General features: G+C 41.1%; 1 protein-coding gene across 1 annotated transcript; it reads left to right on the forward strand.

Moving 5' to 3' along the window:
• Positions 1-332: 332 nt before the first annotated feature.
• GLO1 (glyoxalase I) lies at positions 333-16,220 on the forward strand. Its single transcript, XM_034764814.1, has 6 exons — positions 333-465; positions 2,860-2,942; positions 5,594-5,734; positions 8,912-8,979; positions 10,256-10,345; positions 14,791-16,220. The coding sequence occupies exons 1-6, from the start codon at positions 385-387 to the stop codon at positions 14,877-14,879; spliced, it is 552 nt and encodes a 183-aa protein (XP_034620705.1). The 5' UTR covers positions 333-384; the 3' UTR covers positions 14,880-16,220.
• The last annotated feature ends 781 nt before the right edge of the window (positions 16,221-17,001 follow it).

Consider the following 17,001-nt stretch of genomic DNA (forward strand, 5'->3'; position numbering starts at 1 on the left):
ACATATGTATTGTGCAACATATAAACAGACTCCATTCAGTGGAGCATTGCATATCACGGTTCGGTATTAGCTACACCACTACGAAGCACTGAATGGTGAGACTTGCAGTTTTGTTTAAGTGGCCTGCTTCAGGTGGTTTAATCGCAAATTAAGCATTGCATGCTGGGAATTGTAGTAAGAAAGAGCGTCAGAGACAACAATGATGGAAATATTACATCATCCTGGCGTGCCCTAATTTGCAATGGTTGCAGTGACTGGCTGGGACGCTCCTCTATTTCTTACTCTGGGGGAGGTAGCTGATGAGAAAACGCCCCGAGTGTTGTTAGCGCTATAGATACGGTTCTGACTCTCCCCGAGTGCCTGCTCAGCAGTTCCAATTTCAACATGTCGGAACAGCCGGAGCTCAGCGGCCTCAGCGATGAAGCAGCTTACACCGTCTGCTCCAACCCGGATCCCAGTACCAAGGTAAACGGGGGACTGGGGGACGAAGCTGCTGATGAAAGAGGCAATCTGGGGAGATGAGGGATTGGAAAGAACGTGGTGACGAGGAAGGTGAGGCGATAGGGGAGTGGGGAACGTGCAGTGAGCGACACAGAGAGTCTGGCCTCTAGGGAGAGGGGGAGACTGAACATTCCTGTGGCGCCCCTACGTAAAGGGGCAAGGAAGAGGATCTCCTTATGCAGCCCTAATGGTGGTTTCCCCTTTCACCTGGATTTCTTTGTAGTTGACTAAGTCTGCATACAGTTGGACGGCATCTCCCGCACATGTACTCACTGCATTTGATAAGGCTGGTGTAAACTTTACTCGGGGTTGGATCGGAGCCATGTGACACACAGAGAAATCTATCCAATTTTAATCTTTTTTAAAACTTTATTTTTTTCTCTTTTTAAATATGGGTCCTGTCACTTTTCTTGTCTCAAGCACAGTGCAGAAAGGACCAGCCTCACATTTTAAAGTTTATAATTGCAGCCAAAAAAAAAAAAAGTTCTGATAGCAAATCAACAGGATCGACTGTAGAAAGGCTCAAAGATTGTTAGTGTGCTGCATTTGAATCACACGGAGAGGAGGGGAGGACCTTGAGTAAAAGTTAAGACTCAAACTCCATTTTTTAATCTTTGTTGCAGTTTAGTACAGTACTTCACAGGATCTTTTATTCTGAAAAAGGATTGTCAGGGGAAAACTCCATAGACTAGTTTTATGTGATTGCCTCGTTTTGGAGGGGACTATGCAAAAATATATTTGAACCATTCTTGTTATGGAATTTTATCTTGTAAATTGTTTGTTAGGGCTAGACTCCCGAGGACAGTTTCCATTTTACATCAAAAACTGAATTCTTATGGCCATGAAGTAACTTAAATTTCCCTGTGGCCTGATGAGAACACACTTAAAAGAATGCATGCAGTTGTGGGGCACAAAGCATTGGCAAATTAGAAGAAATTGAGAGGGGGAAAAAAAAGCAATTTACTCAGGATCATTTAAGAGGCAAGAAGGGAGTCTGAGGGAGACAGAAAAATGCAAGATTTGGGTGTTGCTATATATGTGTAGGTTATGCAGACATCAAAGCTCATGCTTCAGAGCTTTGATTAGTCACCTGCAGAGATCAGGAAGGATTTCCCCCCCAGTGTACAGTTGGCTAGATGTATTTTGATCCTCATTGACACCTTTCCCTGAAGCATCAGAGGCCTTGGCTACACTCGGGACTTCTCAGTGCTGCCGTGGCAGCGCTGCCGCAGAAGCACGAGTGTAGTCGCGCCACCAGCGCTGCGAGAGCTCTCTTGCAGTGCTGTATGTACTCCACCTCTCCGAGGGGAATAGCTTGCAGCACTGCGGGCGAGTGTGCAGCGCTGCAGACGCTGATTACACTGGCGCTTTACAGCGCTGTACTCACTGCACTGGGGGGGGGGGCGTTTTCACACCCCTGAGCGCAGCAAGTTGCAGTGCTGTACAGCGCCAGTGTAGCCAAGGCCAGAGATTGGTCACAGTTGGAGACATGATGGGATAGAATGGACCAGGGCACTGAAGTGGTACAGAGAATCCTCTTTCTAGGTGCCTGGCTTGTGTGTCTTGATCACATCTCAGAAATATATATATAAAAAAATCACCAGATCTGGGGTCAGGAAGAAATTTTCTCCCAGGTCAGATTGGCAGGTACTTGGTTTGTTCGTTTTTTGCCTTCCTTTGTAACATGGGTCGTGGTTCATCTGGTAGGATCATCTGGGCATATTTCACCTAATCAATTTGCTGCCAGATGGCACCTTAGCCTCCCTTGTTCTGTGTCTGGGACATGCAACAGTTTAATCTCCTGTGGACTGAAATGTTTTGGTCTAACTGAAGTCTTAGAGCATAATATAGGATTATCAGTGTGAAATGTAATACGCTCTGTTATAAAGGTGGTCAAAGATGATCTGATGGTCCCTTCTGGTCTGACATTCTGTTTAAAAGAGGTGTAGTTTGACCCCCAAAAGTGGTTCAAATGGAGTAACTATGAGTAAAGGGATGGAAACAAGGATAAAGTATGTTAGCTTTTTTTGGTTTTTAACTTAAGAAACAAAATACCAAAGCATTTATCATTGGTGAGGGAAAACAATTTATTTACAGAGCACTGTAAATTTGCACAGCATTTTACAGAATCATATCTTTTATTATATAGGCCCTGTAGGTGTTTGTAGGGTCAGGGCAATAGACTTACAGACATAGACATACAGACATATGTATTTAGGTTTATAACTTTTTGGTCCTACTGACCTTGACAATATCATTCTAAATTATTGATTCACAATAAAAGCCCAACTTAATGTATTTATATCGGCATCTTAATGTGCTTTCCTGAGTAGCATAACTACTATAATTTTTCTCTAGGATTTTCTGTTGCAGCAGACAATGTTACGAATAAAAGATCCTAAGAAGTCACTGGATTTTTATACAAGAGTTCTTGGAATGACGTGAGTAAAAATTGCATGAGATAAGATTTGTCTTAAATATATTTTGTATATTTTAATGATCCATTCTTCTGAAAAGCAAACCTTGGCATTTAAGACTGATTAACATGAACCAGGCTGAATCATCAGCTAGTGCCCAGTTTGGTGACTCACTTGACTTAATCTTCATGATTGAGACTTTCTACAGTACTCTTACGTTTTCAGTTGCAAACGGTGAAATCGGACTAGTTTTAAATCAAATGTTATACTGGGAAAATTATCACCTTTTTGTGGCTAGTTTTGCTAGGTAAGCAAACAACTTTGGCAATTATAGGCTTGGAAGGATTAGATTTTTGTTGGTAAATGTCAATTTCACTGTACACTCAAACTGAGGGGAAATTTTTTTCCATCTGTGTTAATAGAAACTTAGATACGCAAAGTAAGAAAAATTTTGCTTGAAAACTTTTTTTAGAGTTTGATTTAAGGATTTGATTTTGTTTGTATATTTTGACATGTGATGTTGACTATTTGTTTTAATGATTAAACCAGATTTAACTTTTTTGAATCTCAACATCAACTATCATTAATTATTATATGACCCTGTCATTTTGTGATTTTTGCCCCATTAGTTCCCACAACTCTGAACATTTAAATCTATAAATATAGGGGGGGAAACTTTCAAACAAATGTTGATATTATCCACCAAAATTATTTTTAAAAAGAAAAAATTGAATTCTGCTAAGTCTGCTTATATAAAAGCTTACACGCTTTCTCATCTCTGATCCTGCAGTTAAATAATCATACAGAAATTGTGATATTGCAATAATTTTCATAGTAATAAAATTCTGTCCTAAGCACGATACTCTGACTTAATTGCAGTATAAACAAGAAGCTGAACTCTTAGGACTGTTAAAAGGTTTCTAGGGCTGCCCTAGCTTCCTAGTGTTCTTGGCTCTTAGGTGTCTGCCCCAGAAGGTGGTTGGTAGGCATCCCAGTCCACTTGTGTGGGGAATGATGCGGGGAGGCTAGTGCCCTGCAGTGGCATTTTGTTTGTGCTAAAATTCATTTCAAACATCAAGCACAGCAGAAGGGCTCTGAAACAAAGTTCTGACAGATTTGAAACATTCTGACATATGAAAGAGCCCCATCTAAAGTTAATACGGAAAATATTTTCCAGATATTTTCACACGAGTGAAAGGTTCAAGAAGCAGTGGGTATAATGAGAAGTGAATGAATATCTCTGACTGAGCTATTTCATATAAATGGTATTTGTTACTTAGTGAGAAAAGTGATTGAAACAGAGTATATATTAGGCTGAGTGACCTAGGTCTCTTTGGAGGAGATTTAGGGTGAAAAAGATTGAATCAACAGACGTTAATAGGCATACCGAGTCAGGTATTTCCTATGCTGTTTTTTATGTTGTATGAAAAGTGAGACATTAAAACATCTTTATTGCTGGAAGGAAGATGGAATTGAGGACGGATTCTCTGAGTACAAACCTTGATTTATTTTCTTGAAGCTAATGGATTTTCACAGGAAATGCCATACCAGATAAGTCTAGTAGTCTATATCTAGTACAGTATCTGTGTCTGACAGTAGCTAATACCAAATGCCTCAGAGGACAGTGCATAAATATCTGTAACTGCCAATAAAGAAACAAAACTTCCCTTATGGGCAGGCTTTCCTAACCCAAGGCATCTAGTTGCTGGCTTATGCCAGGAAATATGAAGGTTTTGTAGCCTGTTCTTTTCTATCCTATCTAATGTAACTGTGAATGTTCTCATCTATCTAAATGTATGTTATTGTTGGGTTGTGGGTTTTTGTTTTTGTTTTTAAATTCTCCTAAGCACAGCCTCAGTGCTATCTTGTGGCAATGAGTTCAACAGATTAATTGTATTGAGGTTTTAAAAAATGGATCCTCTTACTAGTTTACTGCCTGTTAAGTCTTTGGTGGAAAAAAAATAAATAAGGGAGATGGACATAGGCACCCTTCTGGAAACTCCCATGCACAAGGCATTGAATACCAGTCTCAGCCCTGGTCTACACTGGGCGGGGGGAATCGATCTAAGTTATACAACTTCAGCTACATGAATAATGTAGCTGAAGTTGATGTACTTAGATCGACTTACCGTGATGTCATCACCGCGGTGAGTTGACTGTTGCCACTCCCCCGTCGACTGTCTGTGCCTCTCGCTGAGTTGGAGTACAGGAGTCGATGGGAGAGTGCTGGGGGGGGGTGTCGATTTATCACGTCTAAATTAAATGCCATATATCGATTCCCCACTGGATCGATTGCTGCCCGCCAATCCGGCGGGTAGTGAAGGCATACCCCCAGACTTGAGATTTTTATTCTATTGTACCTACAGTTACTAGTTTTCAGATGTTCGTAAGTTTTTTTTTTTTTAATTGATTATTTTCCAAATGTGTTCATAGATGTAGCTCTCAAGAATATTTCCATGACACAAATTTGAAAATTGAACTGCATTTGAGGTATTGGGGGGAGGGCTGGGCGGGGCAGGGAAGAGTGTAGTCATAATTCTCTAAAGTGGGGAGAAAGTGGGGTTGTTTTTTTTTTTTTTTGGCTTTGTTTTGTTTTTGTTTTGTTGCAGTCTAGTAGCAACTTTAAAAACGCCATCAATTATGACTTTTTTTTAAATAAAATTGTTGCCTTTTAGATTGCTCCAAAAATGTGACTTTCCCGCTATGAAATTCTCACTTTATTTCTTGGCTTATGAAGATAAAAATGATATCCCAAAAGATACAAAAGAAAGAACAGCTTGGACTTTCTCTAGAAAGGCTACACTTGAACTAACACAGTAAGTGTTAACTCCAGCTTTTTACAGTTCACTTCTGCTTACATTTAATGGACATTAGTTACAACTGTGTGCTTTGCAGTAGGTTATATTATTGCACTTGTGTTTTATCTGGTCATGGGTTGTATACAATTAATGTAATGTGGAAAAATACTTTCTCTTATCTCATAAAAAGTATGACTTGGATGCTGGATACCTGAACAAGTAGAACTGTGCTTTTTCTCAATATTCATTAGCCCTAACATAGTAAAGAGGAGAGGGGAACTGCTTCCGGAGGAAAAAAGCTAATTAAAGGAGAGCAGTGAAAAGGAAGATGAAGGGGTCCAGTGTACGAGGAAAGGAATTTTAGAAAACAGCTCTGAGGTGGTTGTGGTGCACTGGATTGAGGACACTGTTGGGAGTCAGATCTGGATTCTGTCCCCATTGCTTCTGTTAATTCACTGTGTGACCTTAGAAAAGTCATTTAAGCTTTCACTGTATAGAGTACTTTGAGGTAGATGGATTAAAAGTGGTACAGAAGAGGGAATAAAATTATTTTCTTTGCTTTTTGAGTGCATGTAGCTCTTTTAATGTCAATTTATCATGTAATACTACAGTGGATGTGAGAAATTTGTTTGAGGTCTCAATTGTTACACAAAATGACTAACTATTTTGTCAGTGTGCCACCATGTGTTTTGACATGGAAATAAAATGTATACTAAATGTTTTGACAGCTGGTAATGATAGGTGCTGTGGTAACTTATGTAGAGACATAGAGAACCTGCCAAATAGACCAGTACACAAACTACTTAAAACAAATTTGTACTCCCTTGTAGTACTATTTCAGGTCCCTCTGCCCTCCACACCCAGTGAACAATTGAGTGCTGACCCTTGCAACACCCCCTCCTCCTAATCTATATGAGGTTAGAGCCCATCCTCACCCTTCCAGAGTTGAGCCTGAATCCTTGAGAGGAGCAGAGAGTCTAGGCACTGCTACAGCCACAGCAGTAGTGAGGAAGCAAGTTTGACTCTGCCTGCCTGCCTCCTGGTGTAGGGAATATACCTTTTGAGGTCCCAGAACTGTTACTGCCAACTTACGACATGACTAACAATTTGCAAACGTGCTAGGGAAGGGATTTTATTGTGGGAATGGATTGTAATGACCCTGGAATAGTGGCTGAGGGTAGCCTAGGGTTGAATGGTGGAGAGAAGGCAGGGCAAAGGGATTTAATGTATTTAAGTGTACTTGGCGGGGGGTGTGTGTGTGTGGGTGTCTCATAACAGTGAAAGATGGGCAATGCAGTAATAAGAAGCAATCAGGAATTCAGTTTCAATGAGAAGAAAGAAAATTTAGTGAAAGGTAAACACTTATAAAACATCCTACAGCTCATACTTGTATTGAGCCACAAGATTTGCAAATGAAAGAGCTGAATAATTGTATGACCTTTAAAACAACGAGGAGTCCGGTGGCACCTTAAAGACTAACAGATTTATTTGGGTATAAGCTTTCGTGGGTAAAAAACCCACTTCTTCAGATGCATCTGCATATTTAATATACATAATATAATGGGGCCCCAACTCTGATTGGAGTTTTCAGGCACAACTGTAATTAAATTAATATAGTACTATTTGATATGAGTGTAGTAAATTTCTACATGTGAGTCCATATATTGCACAAACGCCAACAACATTATCTTAGGGCATGTCTTCACTAGCAATGTTAAAGCGTTGCCGTGGCAGCGCTTTAACATGGCTGTGTAGTCATGGCACCGGCACTGGGAAAGCTGTATTAAAAAAAATACATGAGGAGAATAGCTCTGGGAGCACAGCCTACATTGCCACTGTACAGTGCTGAAACTTGCAGCACTTGGGGGTGTTTTTTCACACCCCTGAGCAAGAACGTTGCAGCACTGTAAAGTGGCAGTGTAAATTTTAATATCTGAAAACCATCCAAGTCTAACAAAGCATTGTGAAATTGGAATGCATGACAGTGATTGCCAGGAGAATGATATAAGTAAGTCCTCTGATATAAGGCTCCCATCTCCACAGCAAGTGCCTAGATCAGGGATGGGCAAACTTTTTGGCCTGAGGGACACATCGGGGTGCGAAACTGTATGGAGGGCCGGGTAGGGAAGGCTGTGCTCCCCAAACATCCTGCCTCCTATCCGACCCCTCTCACTTTCCCCCCCCTGACTGCCCCCCCCCCATCCAACACCCCCCCCCCCGCTCCCTGTCCCCTGACTGCCCCAACCCCTGTCCACACCCCCGCCCCCTGACAGGCCCCCTGGGGCCCCACCCCCATCCAATTCCCCCTGTTCCTCGTCCCCTGCCTCCCCTGAATCTCTACCCCTTCCAACTGCCCCGACTTCCCCCAGGACTCCCTGCCCCATATCCAACTCCCTGGCCCCTTTACCAGGCTGCTCAAGCAGCATGTCTGGAGCTGTGCCTCCCAGCCAGAGCCAGACATGCTACCACGCTGCCCGGAATGAGGGTGCAGCCCTGCCGCCTAGAGTGCTGCCGGCCTGGCTGCGGGGGAGAGGGGACAGCGAGGGAGGGGCCAGGGGCTAGCCTCCCCTGCTGGGAGCTCAGAGCCGGGCAGGATGTAGTTTGCCTGCCTCTGGCCTAGATAGTTAAATTTGATTTTTAAATAAGTATTTATCTGAAATTTGTCTTGTAGATGAGGCAAAAGAGAACATTTTAAAAAAACAATTCAAAACATGGGGAATTGCATACAGAGTTCTATCTATAGATGCATTTTGAATTCATCCATATCTGTATTCTTGGCTCTCTCTTTAGAGCTGTGGCGCAAACATAGTATCTGAGTGCTGTAACTTTGGGAGAATAGGATTGGGGGGAGGGATAGCTCAGTGGTTTGAGCACTGGCCTGCTAAATTCAGGGTTGTGAGTTCAGTCCTTGAGGGGGGCCATTTAAGGATCTGGGGCAAAAAAAAAATAGTTGGGGATTGATCCTTCCTGGAGCAGCAGGTTGGATTACATACCTCCTGAGGTCCCTTCCAACTCTGATATTCTATGAATGAGGACAACTGTCCCTGAACTGTAGGGATCTAGGTTGTAATGTATCCTTTGCTCTGAGTAATTCCATATATTTCTAAATATTTTTTGATTCCTCTCAGAATTTTTTTTTAAATAGCATGCTGCTCTTCATTTTATATTAATTACATTTTTCCCTTTCTCTTGTAGTAATTGGGGCACTGAAAATGATGAGAATCAGTCTTACCACAATGGCAATTCAGATCCTCGGGGATTTGGTATGTTTTAGAGAAAGTTACGCACTGCAGTCATTTTTCTTCTTTTCAGTCTTAGATTTTTTTATGTCTTTAGACAATTTAAATTGAGAAAATGTTCATATGTAAAATAGAGCAATAAGTTAAGTGTACAGGTTATTGGAACAGTTCTACTACTTTGTGTTTTGATAACCGTACAATAAAAATGCTAATAATGTATGTAGATGAAGTGACTTAGCATTGTGGATTAGCTTAAATAAAAAAGTACTCATTTTGGAGACTTGAAGAGATTTTGAAATCTGGAATTTTACCTCTGGTTTTTCTGGTATACAGACCCTTGAAAATTAGGAATAAGAACTTGTGGGTAAATATATTGTCTTAAGAATAATGAGCCACAGTTGTAGTTTGTACATAAAATTGACTCTTAAAGCAAGTGTATCATTGTTTCTGGTAGACATTTTAACATTAAGATTTAAGTAAAATATATTAAAAATAATATTTTATCTCTGGTTGCTCCCAGTGTTGAGACTTCATTAAAGAACATGAACTTGGATCTTGGTTGAAACTCAGTGTGTAATTAGTAGAACATTCAATTTTTTAAAATGTAAGATTGAGTTTTGCTCAGATATATGGATGAGAGCAGGATTTGGCCCTGATGTGCAGAGGAATTCTGTGACTTGATATTCTGAATGTCTGAAAGGTCACTGGTATGATTTATCAAATACATGTTTTAGACTAGACTATATTTGATTTGATATTTTGAGTTTCTGAACTGATCCCTGAACTTGGGAACAAGTGATTAGTATTCTTGCCTTTATAAACCCAATATTAGTGTTTTAAATTCTTAACCTATTTTGTAAATACAGAAAACTTCCTGGTACTTGGACTTACTGTTTTTATGAACACTTTCTCTTTTGCCTTTACCTTTCAATTTCATTTTTCTTCGACTCTGATTCTATTGTGTATATCACTGTGTCACTAGAGTATTCTGCAAAACATTTTAACTTTTGAGACCCTGTAAAACAGCTAGCTCACTAGGAGAAGAAAACGCCAAAAATTATAGTATCCTTAATACATTTCCCCCCCCTCTCCTCCTTCCCCACCCCTCCCTCCGAAACTAAAACAGGGCTTTCCTTGAGCAAGTTATTTTAACACATTTAGATACATTTTAGGTGAGCTAACTTGGAAGCTCTTTGCATAGGGTAAAGTGCCTGTCATATTTTGGTGCTGTAACAACAATCCATTTGTTGTAATTTTTGCTCATTTATGCACTATGTCCTCTGCTTACTCTATTGCACAGGTCACATTGGAATTGCAGTCCCTGATGTAGCTGCAGCTTGTAAGAGGTTTGAAGAGCTGGGAGTGAAATTTGTGAAGAGACCAGATGATGGTAAGTCTTCACCAAGACATCTTATCAATATGATTTGAATCTTGATTATTTTTTTTCCCCCCTAGTAAACTGTGAATTCGTCTTTCTTTCATGTATTGTTAGGGGAGGAGGCTAGGTGATATGGGTTTTTAATAGCTGCTGTGCGTTCTTGAATTCATTCATCATCCTCGGGTTTTGCTAGAACCAATCAAAGTTTCTCTCTTTTATACACTAGGAAAAACTTATATTTGGTCTGCCCCAGAGTAACTTCTGGAAATCTGGTCAGCTATCTATGGCTAAAGTTTGTGCACTTTTGTTGCTACTTCAATTGACCATGTTGTGTTATCTCCTCTATTCCATATAGAATTTTGTATGGCAGCAATCCTATGATCGGGAAAGTTTTGCCCTATGTGCCAAATTCACGTGTAACATCTGTGTTGCCTCATTTTAACATCCTAGAAGCCTAACGAAATACTCTATTCATCAAAACTGGGAATGTTCCACAGCTTGTCATACACTGCAACCCTAACAGTCCCCTCTTAATTGTCTTTTCTTCCAAAGGATACAGATGTTCTATCTCTGTCCTCTTCTTTTTTTTTTTTTTTAATACAAAACTGTAGTCCTTGTATCATTCTGGTTACTTCTGCTGTTTAGATTCTAGATAATTAAGGCCAGAGCTGGCTCCAGGCACCAGTGTAGGAAGCTGGTGCTTGGGGCGGCCAATTCAAAGGGGCGGTACTCCATCCGATATCAGGGCGGCACGTCCGGGTCTTCGGCGGGAATTCTGCGGTGGGTCCCTTATTCCCTTTCTTCCTCTTTGAGCTGCCACTGAGGTACCACCACTCATCATTTTTGCTGCTTGGGGTGGCAGAAAAGCTGGAGCTGGCCCTGATTAGGGCCCTACCAAATTCATGGTCCATTTTGGTCAATTTAATGGTCATAGGATTTTTAAAATAGTCAATTTCATGGTTTCAGGTGTTTACATCTGAAATTTCATGGTGGTGTAACCGTGAGGGTTCCAACCCAAAAGGGAGTTGTAAAGCTGTTGTAGGGGGGTTGCAAGATTGCCACACTTACTTCTGTGTTGCCTTCAGAGCTGGGCTGAGAAGGCTGCAGCCAGGGGAGGTACCTGGAGTTGGGTCTGATCTCCCTCGAAGAGCAGCCTTGTAGGGGAAGTGGATTGTAATGACTCTGGAAGAGAGTCTCAGCAGAAGCAGGGCAGCTCATGCTGCACCCCGGGGCTGGCATTAAATACAGAGGGGACTTTCTGGCAGGGGCTTTAGCCACCCCTCGCAGAGCAGACCCGGCCTGCAGCTGGCTCCGTCCATCACTTCCCACCACCCCACAGAGACCCACACAATCCTGAGCCGCCCCCCCCTTTGTGCCTCCAGAGACCACTCTCCTCCCCTCTGCTCATGAACTCCCTACAATCCCCTCCTTTGCCTCCCTCCGCCTAAGTCCATTGGCTCGGAGGCTCCCAGCCTATTGGCCGAGGGGAAGCCACAGGTGAGCCAGCCCCAGTCATCCTCACCACCACAGGCACAGCAATTCTTTGTTTGGGTATTTAATTTCACCGAGGTAAGTAATTTAATCTACTCTTCCTTTCCACACAGTTTGTGGCTTTTCCTGTAAGAAAACTTACAACTTCTTTGCAAAGAAGTCCATTTATAGTCTTTCACTTGAGAAGTATATTTTCTTGTTAACTCAGTTTCATAGGCAATTTAAAAAGTCACTTGAATTGTACCTGTTTTTGTTTTTGTTTTTGTTTTTTTAATTGATCCAAAAACACATGGAAGATATGCAGATTTTTTTATTGCTGTGGGCCAAACCACCCTATGTGGAAATGTAAGGGTATGTCTACACAGCCGCCCAGTGCTGTAATAAAACCACCTCCGCAAGAGGAATAGCTACCAGCACTGGGAGCGCGGGTCCCAATGCTGTAGCACTGTCTACACTGCCACTTTACAGCGCTGAAACGTGCATTGCTCATGGGGGTGTTTTTTCACACCCCCGAGCGAAGAAAGTTTCAGCGCTGTAAGTGGCAGTGTAGACCAGGCCTAAATGTCCAAGCTAGAAAAGCTCTGCAAGGATAAGGGTCCCCTCAGGAAATTGTCCTCAAGTGATTCATTCTTCTGGGCATTCCATTCTATTGTTACCTCCTATAGTGATGATATTGATCAGTGTTTCCACCCACAGGGGAGATGCAGAAGACTGGGTCAACCCTGCAGCGATTCTGCCTCTACCCTGTCCGCTCCCTCTACCAGCCCCTTTGGCCTCCCTAGGATTCCCCCTGCCATTACTCCCTCTGGGTCTTCTTTCTCTGGAGCTTCTCATAAAGTAAAGCTTGTCACTCCAGGTTCTTATCTCTGTAATGTATTTATTGTTAATTAATGCACTATGGGAGTCCCCCAACTCCCCCTTCAGCAATCTGTATAAATTGATCCCCTCCTTTACATATGTTCTGCCCATAGGGGTTTCTGTAGCCCTAGGGCAGCAATATCCCTTGTGCCTTTGCAACAGGGTGAGGGAAGGAGACCACGAGTTCCCTATTTATGTGATTTGCAAGAAGTATTATCATTACTCAGGGTACCAAATATGTTTAAATGATGTAAGTGCCTTGTAAAATCCCAAAGCAAGCTCATTTTCATTTCTCATGTAATAATCTCATACTGTATACACATATTTTTTCATTAATTATGAGTTGAATTTATTATTATTTATTAGCTAGCTAGGTTACTGTATATTTTCAGCATGGAAAATTGTGTGTGCTATTTTATGGGTTGAATGACATAACCCCACCCCTCCCAAATGTCTGAGTCCGGTAATTTTGTCCAGTGTCTGTCGTGCAACATGGTGGTGCCTACCCCTGCTTATTAATGTAACCAAAACTGCAGATTGAACCAAATTGGCTTAACTGTATTCCTTTTTTTTTTTTTTCCCCCTTTTACTACTGTTAAATCCTCTGAAAACTTGTTTTTATCCATTACTAACCTAATCAGTCTTCTAGTTATAATGGTATAGAATAGGAATATTGAGGGTTATTTTTTTTTCTTTTAATTGTATAATCTTTTATATTTCATGCAGTGGAGAGTGTTAAAATATTCCTCTGAGGTCTATATTGAGAGAGAATATCATTGCATAATCTGCTTTTTTAAAAAAAAAATCTGGCAGGGAATCAAGAAAAATCTGTATTATCAAATCCTTTCCTATATGAAGGGACCTCACAGCTCCAAGACAGACCTCACTTTCCCTTTATAACTCTCTTCTATGAATTGCTCTTGTCAGTAACTGCCTTTCATGAAAAACTTTGTCATGATAGCATCCTTCCAACAGGGAATGAAAATAGCTCTCCTTTTGGAGCACTGATTCCTACTTGAATTGGAGTGTAACATCACGGAGCACACAATTCGCTCTATGATATCCCCACTTTCTGTTCACCATAGGAAGAAATGGACCCTTTACCTGCACTAGAGATCTTTTGAAATCACACATAGTGATGTAACTGAAGCCCTATGTTTCTTTGGCTGGAACTAGCATTGGTATGTGTGACCCTAGTGCAGAGGCTGGGAATCAACTTTTTAAATACCCTGATGGATAGTATAGACCTTGTATAACCTTTTTTCTAGTTCATCGTCAATTTCTCTGTCAAAGCAAATGGCAATTAAATGTCTTTGCTGATAAACTTACATTTAAAAAAAATCACGAAGTATGTAACATGCTGGCAGTATTTACCTGAAACTTCCTACCTCGTTAGCAGGTGTTGACGCTGCTAGGAAAGGGTTAAGTGAGTGCTGTTGACTTTGAGATAGATGACTCAATACCATTACCTGGGCAGAAAGAAAGGGGGGAAGGGAGAATCTAGATGTGAGCTGAATAGTCCTCAGGGAGGAACCCTAGGATGAGCCAGGCCTGGGAAAAAGGTGTGAGTTGAGTTTTGGCTATAACAAAAAAATGTACAAAAATACAACACCCACCAGGAAGAGCTGGTGTTTGGACTTCACGTTCATTGTATAGGTGGTTGGAAAAGGCATCTGATGACATAGTAGTGCAGCAAAAAGCAATTTTAAAATGGCAATTTTATAACATTGGTTCCAATTTTTGTAGTTAGGCTGAACTAGAACATGACAGGGTTATAGTGTCACTTCAGTTATGTCAAGTATGATATGATAATGTGCAAACTTGCAGATATACTATCTGTCCCATAGTTTTAAAGCGCAAGTTAATCATACAAACTGCTTCCCTGATTGTCTTTAAAAGTCTGAACTGGATCCTTGGGGTCGGTGATGAACTGTGATCTTGAACACATTATTTAAACTTCCTACTCTGTCTGCCACGCAAAGACAATAGGAAATCTTGAAACCATAAATCTGTGTCGTTCTTGTCAGTGTAAAATATGAATCTCAATGTTTGAAGACTATTAAGATTGTTTTTAACTATATCTGAAAATATGTATCTTTTTATTGTAGGTAAAATGAAAGGACTTGCATTTATTCAGGATCCTGATGGCTACTGGATTGAAATTTTGAATCCTAACCACATGGTGACCCTCATCTAGTTTTAAAGTAACATACTATACAATAGGTACAAGTCTTTTCCAGGAGGCTGAAAACATATAACACACTCTACTATTTATGAGACATATACTTGATTGAGAGGAATTAACCTCACTCACAAATAGTTCTTTACCAATCCTGTTAGAACCTCATCTTGCTTGGATTCACCTTTGTATTCTTCTTTTGTTTTCTTTTTTGTGATGCCACTGCTTCCTGTTTCTAATTAGGAGAGCATAATACCATCTGTGTTTTGAAAATGCACTCATGCACATTCACCATTTTTGCAAAAAAATAGGATATTCTCCCCTTCGGGGCTGATTTGAGTTAGTGAAATTTTGGCTGCTGTGTTTGAACCAGCCTGAGAATTGGTATATTGGGGGTGGGATATGTGAGTAGGAAGATTGCTGTATCTTATGTCGTGTAGGTCTAGCACCAGCGACAGGTTTTTTGTTTGTTAAACTTGGGGAGGGGATAAAACACTTTAAACTAGACTTTTGGGCTACATCTTGCTTACACTGAAGTCAATGGCAAAATTCCTTTGGTCTTCAATGGAAGCAGGATTGAGACCTTTGTGTGTACAGTTATGTTAGTAGACATTAAGGAGCAACTTGTAGGTATTCAAGTTGCTTGAGACTAGAAACTTAATGGCAGTGACACATCGAGTCCAACAGAGAGAGAGTTCAGTCTGCATTGCATTTGAGCAGCTATGACTGTTGACTGCAAATAAGCAGAGGAGGTCAGCAGACTTGCCACTTGCTCTCAACAGTGGGCATTTAAGAGGACAGAATCTGAACATCTATTCTGAAAATCAAGGGCTATACAGCAATTAGCTTACAACTAAGAAGTAGCTGAAAATGCCATGATTCCTTATTCAGTGGCTGAGAGCTGGCAGACATACTTATCCCTTATCTGTGATTGTGTGTGATGTCTGGGCTTCTGCTAAATATAGTGCATTTAAACCATATCTTTTATATCAAGCTACAATTTGATACAGGAGTTTGGTTAACTAAAATCCTAGTAGTTTGTGAAACCATTATTACCTGCTGTTATGACAACTTTTTATCTGCCTTTTTAAAAATATAAAAAGTAGTAGTTGCAGTTACACTGAAGTTGTACATGTGAACCAGTTTCATGTTAAAGTGTTTCAGTAGCACTGAAATACTCACTTTACCGTCCCCCCGCCTCCACCAAAAAAACAAAACCCATAACAAAACCATCTTGGTATTTAGTGCGTTTCTAGAAGCACTTTATAATTCCTGTTGGGACTGAACAGTGCTGAGTGATGTGACTGTTATACTGGATAGCCCTGTGGCATCAAATAAAAGTATTTATTTCCAAATAAAGTGTCTGCAAAACCTTGAAAATTCTTCTCTAAAGCTGTATGACCTACAGTACTTTACTACCGACTAAGGCCATGTCTACACTACAAAGTTAAGTCGACAAGTTACTCAGTGATCATCCACCGCTGTAATTAAACCACTTTTGCGCATCCACACAGTGCTTCTTGTGATGGCGGATCGCGTCCACATTTGGTGCTCTTACATTGACACAGCAGTGCACCGTGGGTACCTATCCCACTGCAACTTGCCACCATCTGCTGGTGTGTGTTCTGAGAGGGGCTTGCAGTGCCTCCTAGGGATGGGCTCACTGTCCCATGATGCAGTTTTCTCTGTCCCATCATTTCATGGGCTTCTGAATACGTTTCATGGTGCTTTTCAACAACCCCTGTAAACTGTGCCCACCATCTGTCTCAAAATATGGATTTTGCACTGCTTTCCAGTATCACGATGAGCATTATGAACACAATGCAGCTGATCCTGCAGTTATTTTATGAGCTGAGAATCAGATAATGACTGTCGTATCTGCCTTGCTGCATGCCAGGAAAGAAACAATTCAGGATTACTTTTGGCATTCACAGAGCAGCTGCACACAGTGGATCATCAGTTCTGGGCATGGGAAACAAGCACTGAGTGGCAGGATTGCATTGTTATGCAGGTATGGGATGATGAGCAATGACTACAGAACTTTCAGGTGCAAAGCCACCTTCCTGGAACTGTGTGTGGAGCTCGCTTCTGCCCTCTGGCACAAGGACACTGAAAAGAGAGCTGCCCCAGCGGTGGAGAA

This window comes from Trachemys scripta, chromosome 3 (genome assembly GCF_013100865.1).
Source record: "Trachemys scripta elegans isolate TJP31775 chromosome 3, CAS_Tse_1.0, whole genome shotgun sequence".
NCBI classification, from domain to species: Eukaryota; Metazoa; Chordata; order Testudines; family Emydidae; genus Trachemys; species Trachemys scripta.

Excerpts from the sequence above, each read along its gene's own strand:
- GLO1 (XM_034764814.1), top strand. The coding sequence starts at position 385 with ATGTCGGAACAGCCGGAGCTCAGCGGCCTCAGCGATGAAGCAGCTTAC. Across the intron at positions 2,943-5,593 it reads ACAAGAGTTCTTGGAATGAC|ATTGCTCCAAAAATGTGACT; the intron begins GTGAGTAAAAAT and ends GTTGCCTTTTAG. Across the intron at positions 8,980-10,255 it reads TTCAGATCCTCGGGGATTTG|GTCACATTGGAATTGCAGTC; the intron begins GTATGTTTTAGA and ends TCTATTGCACAG.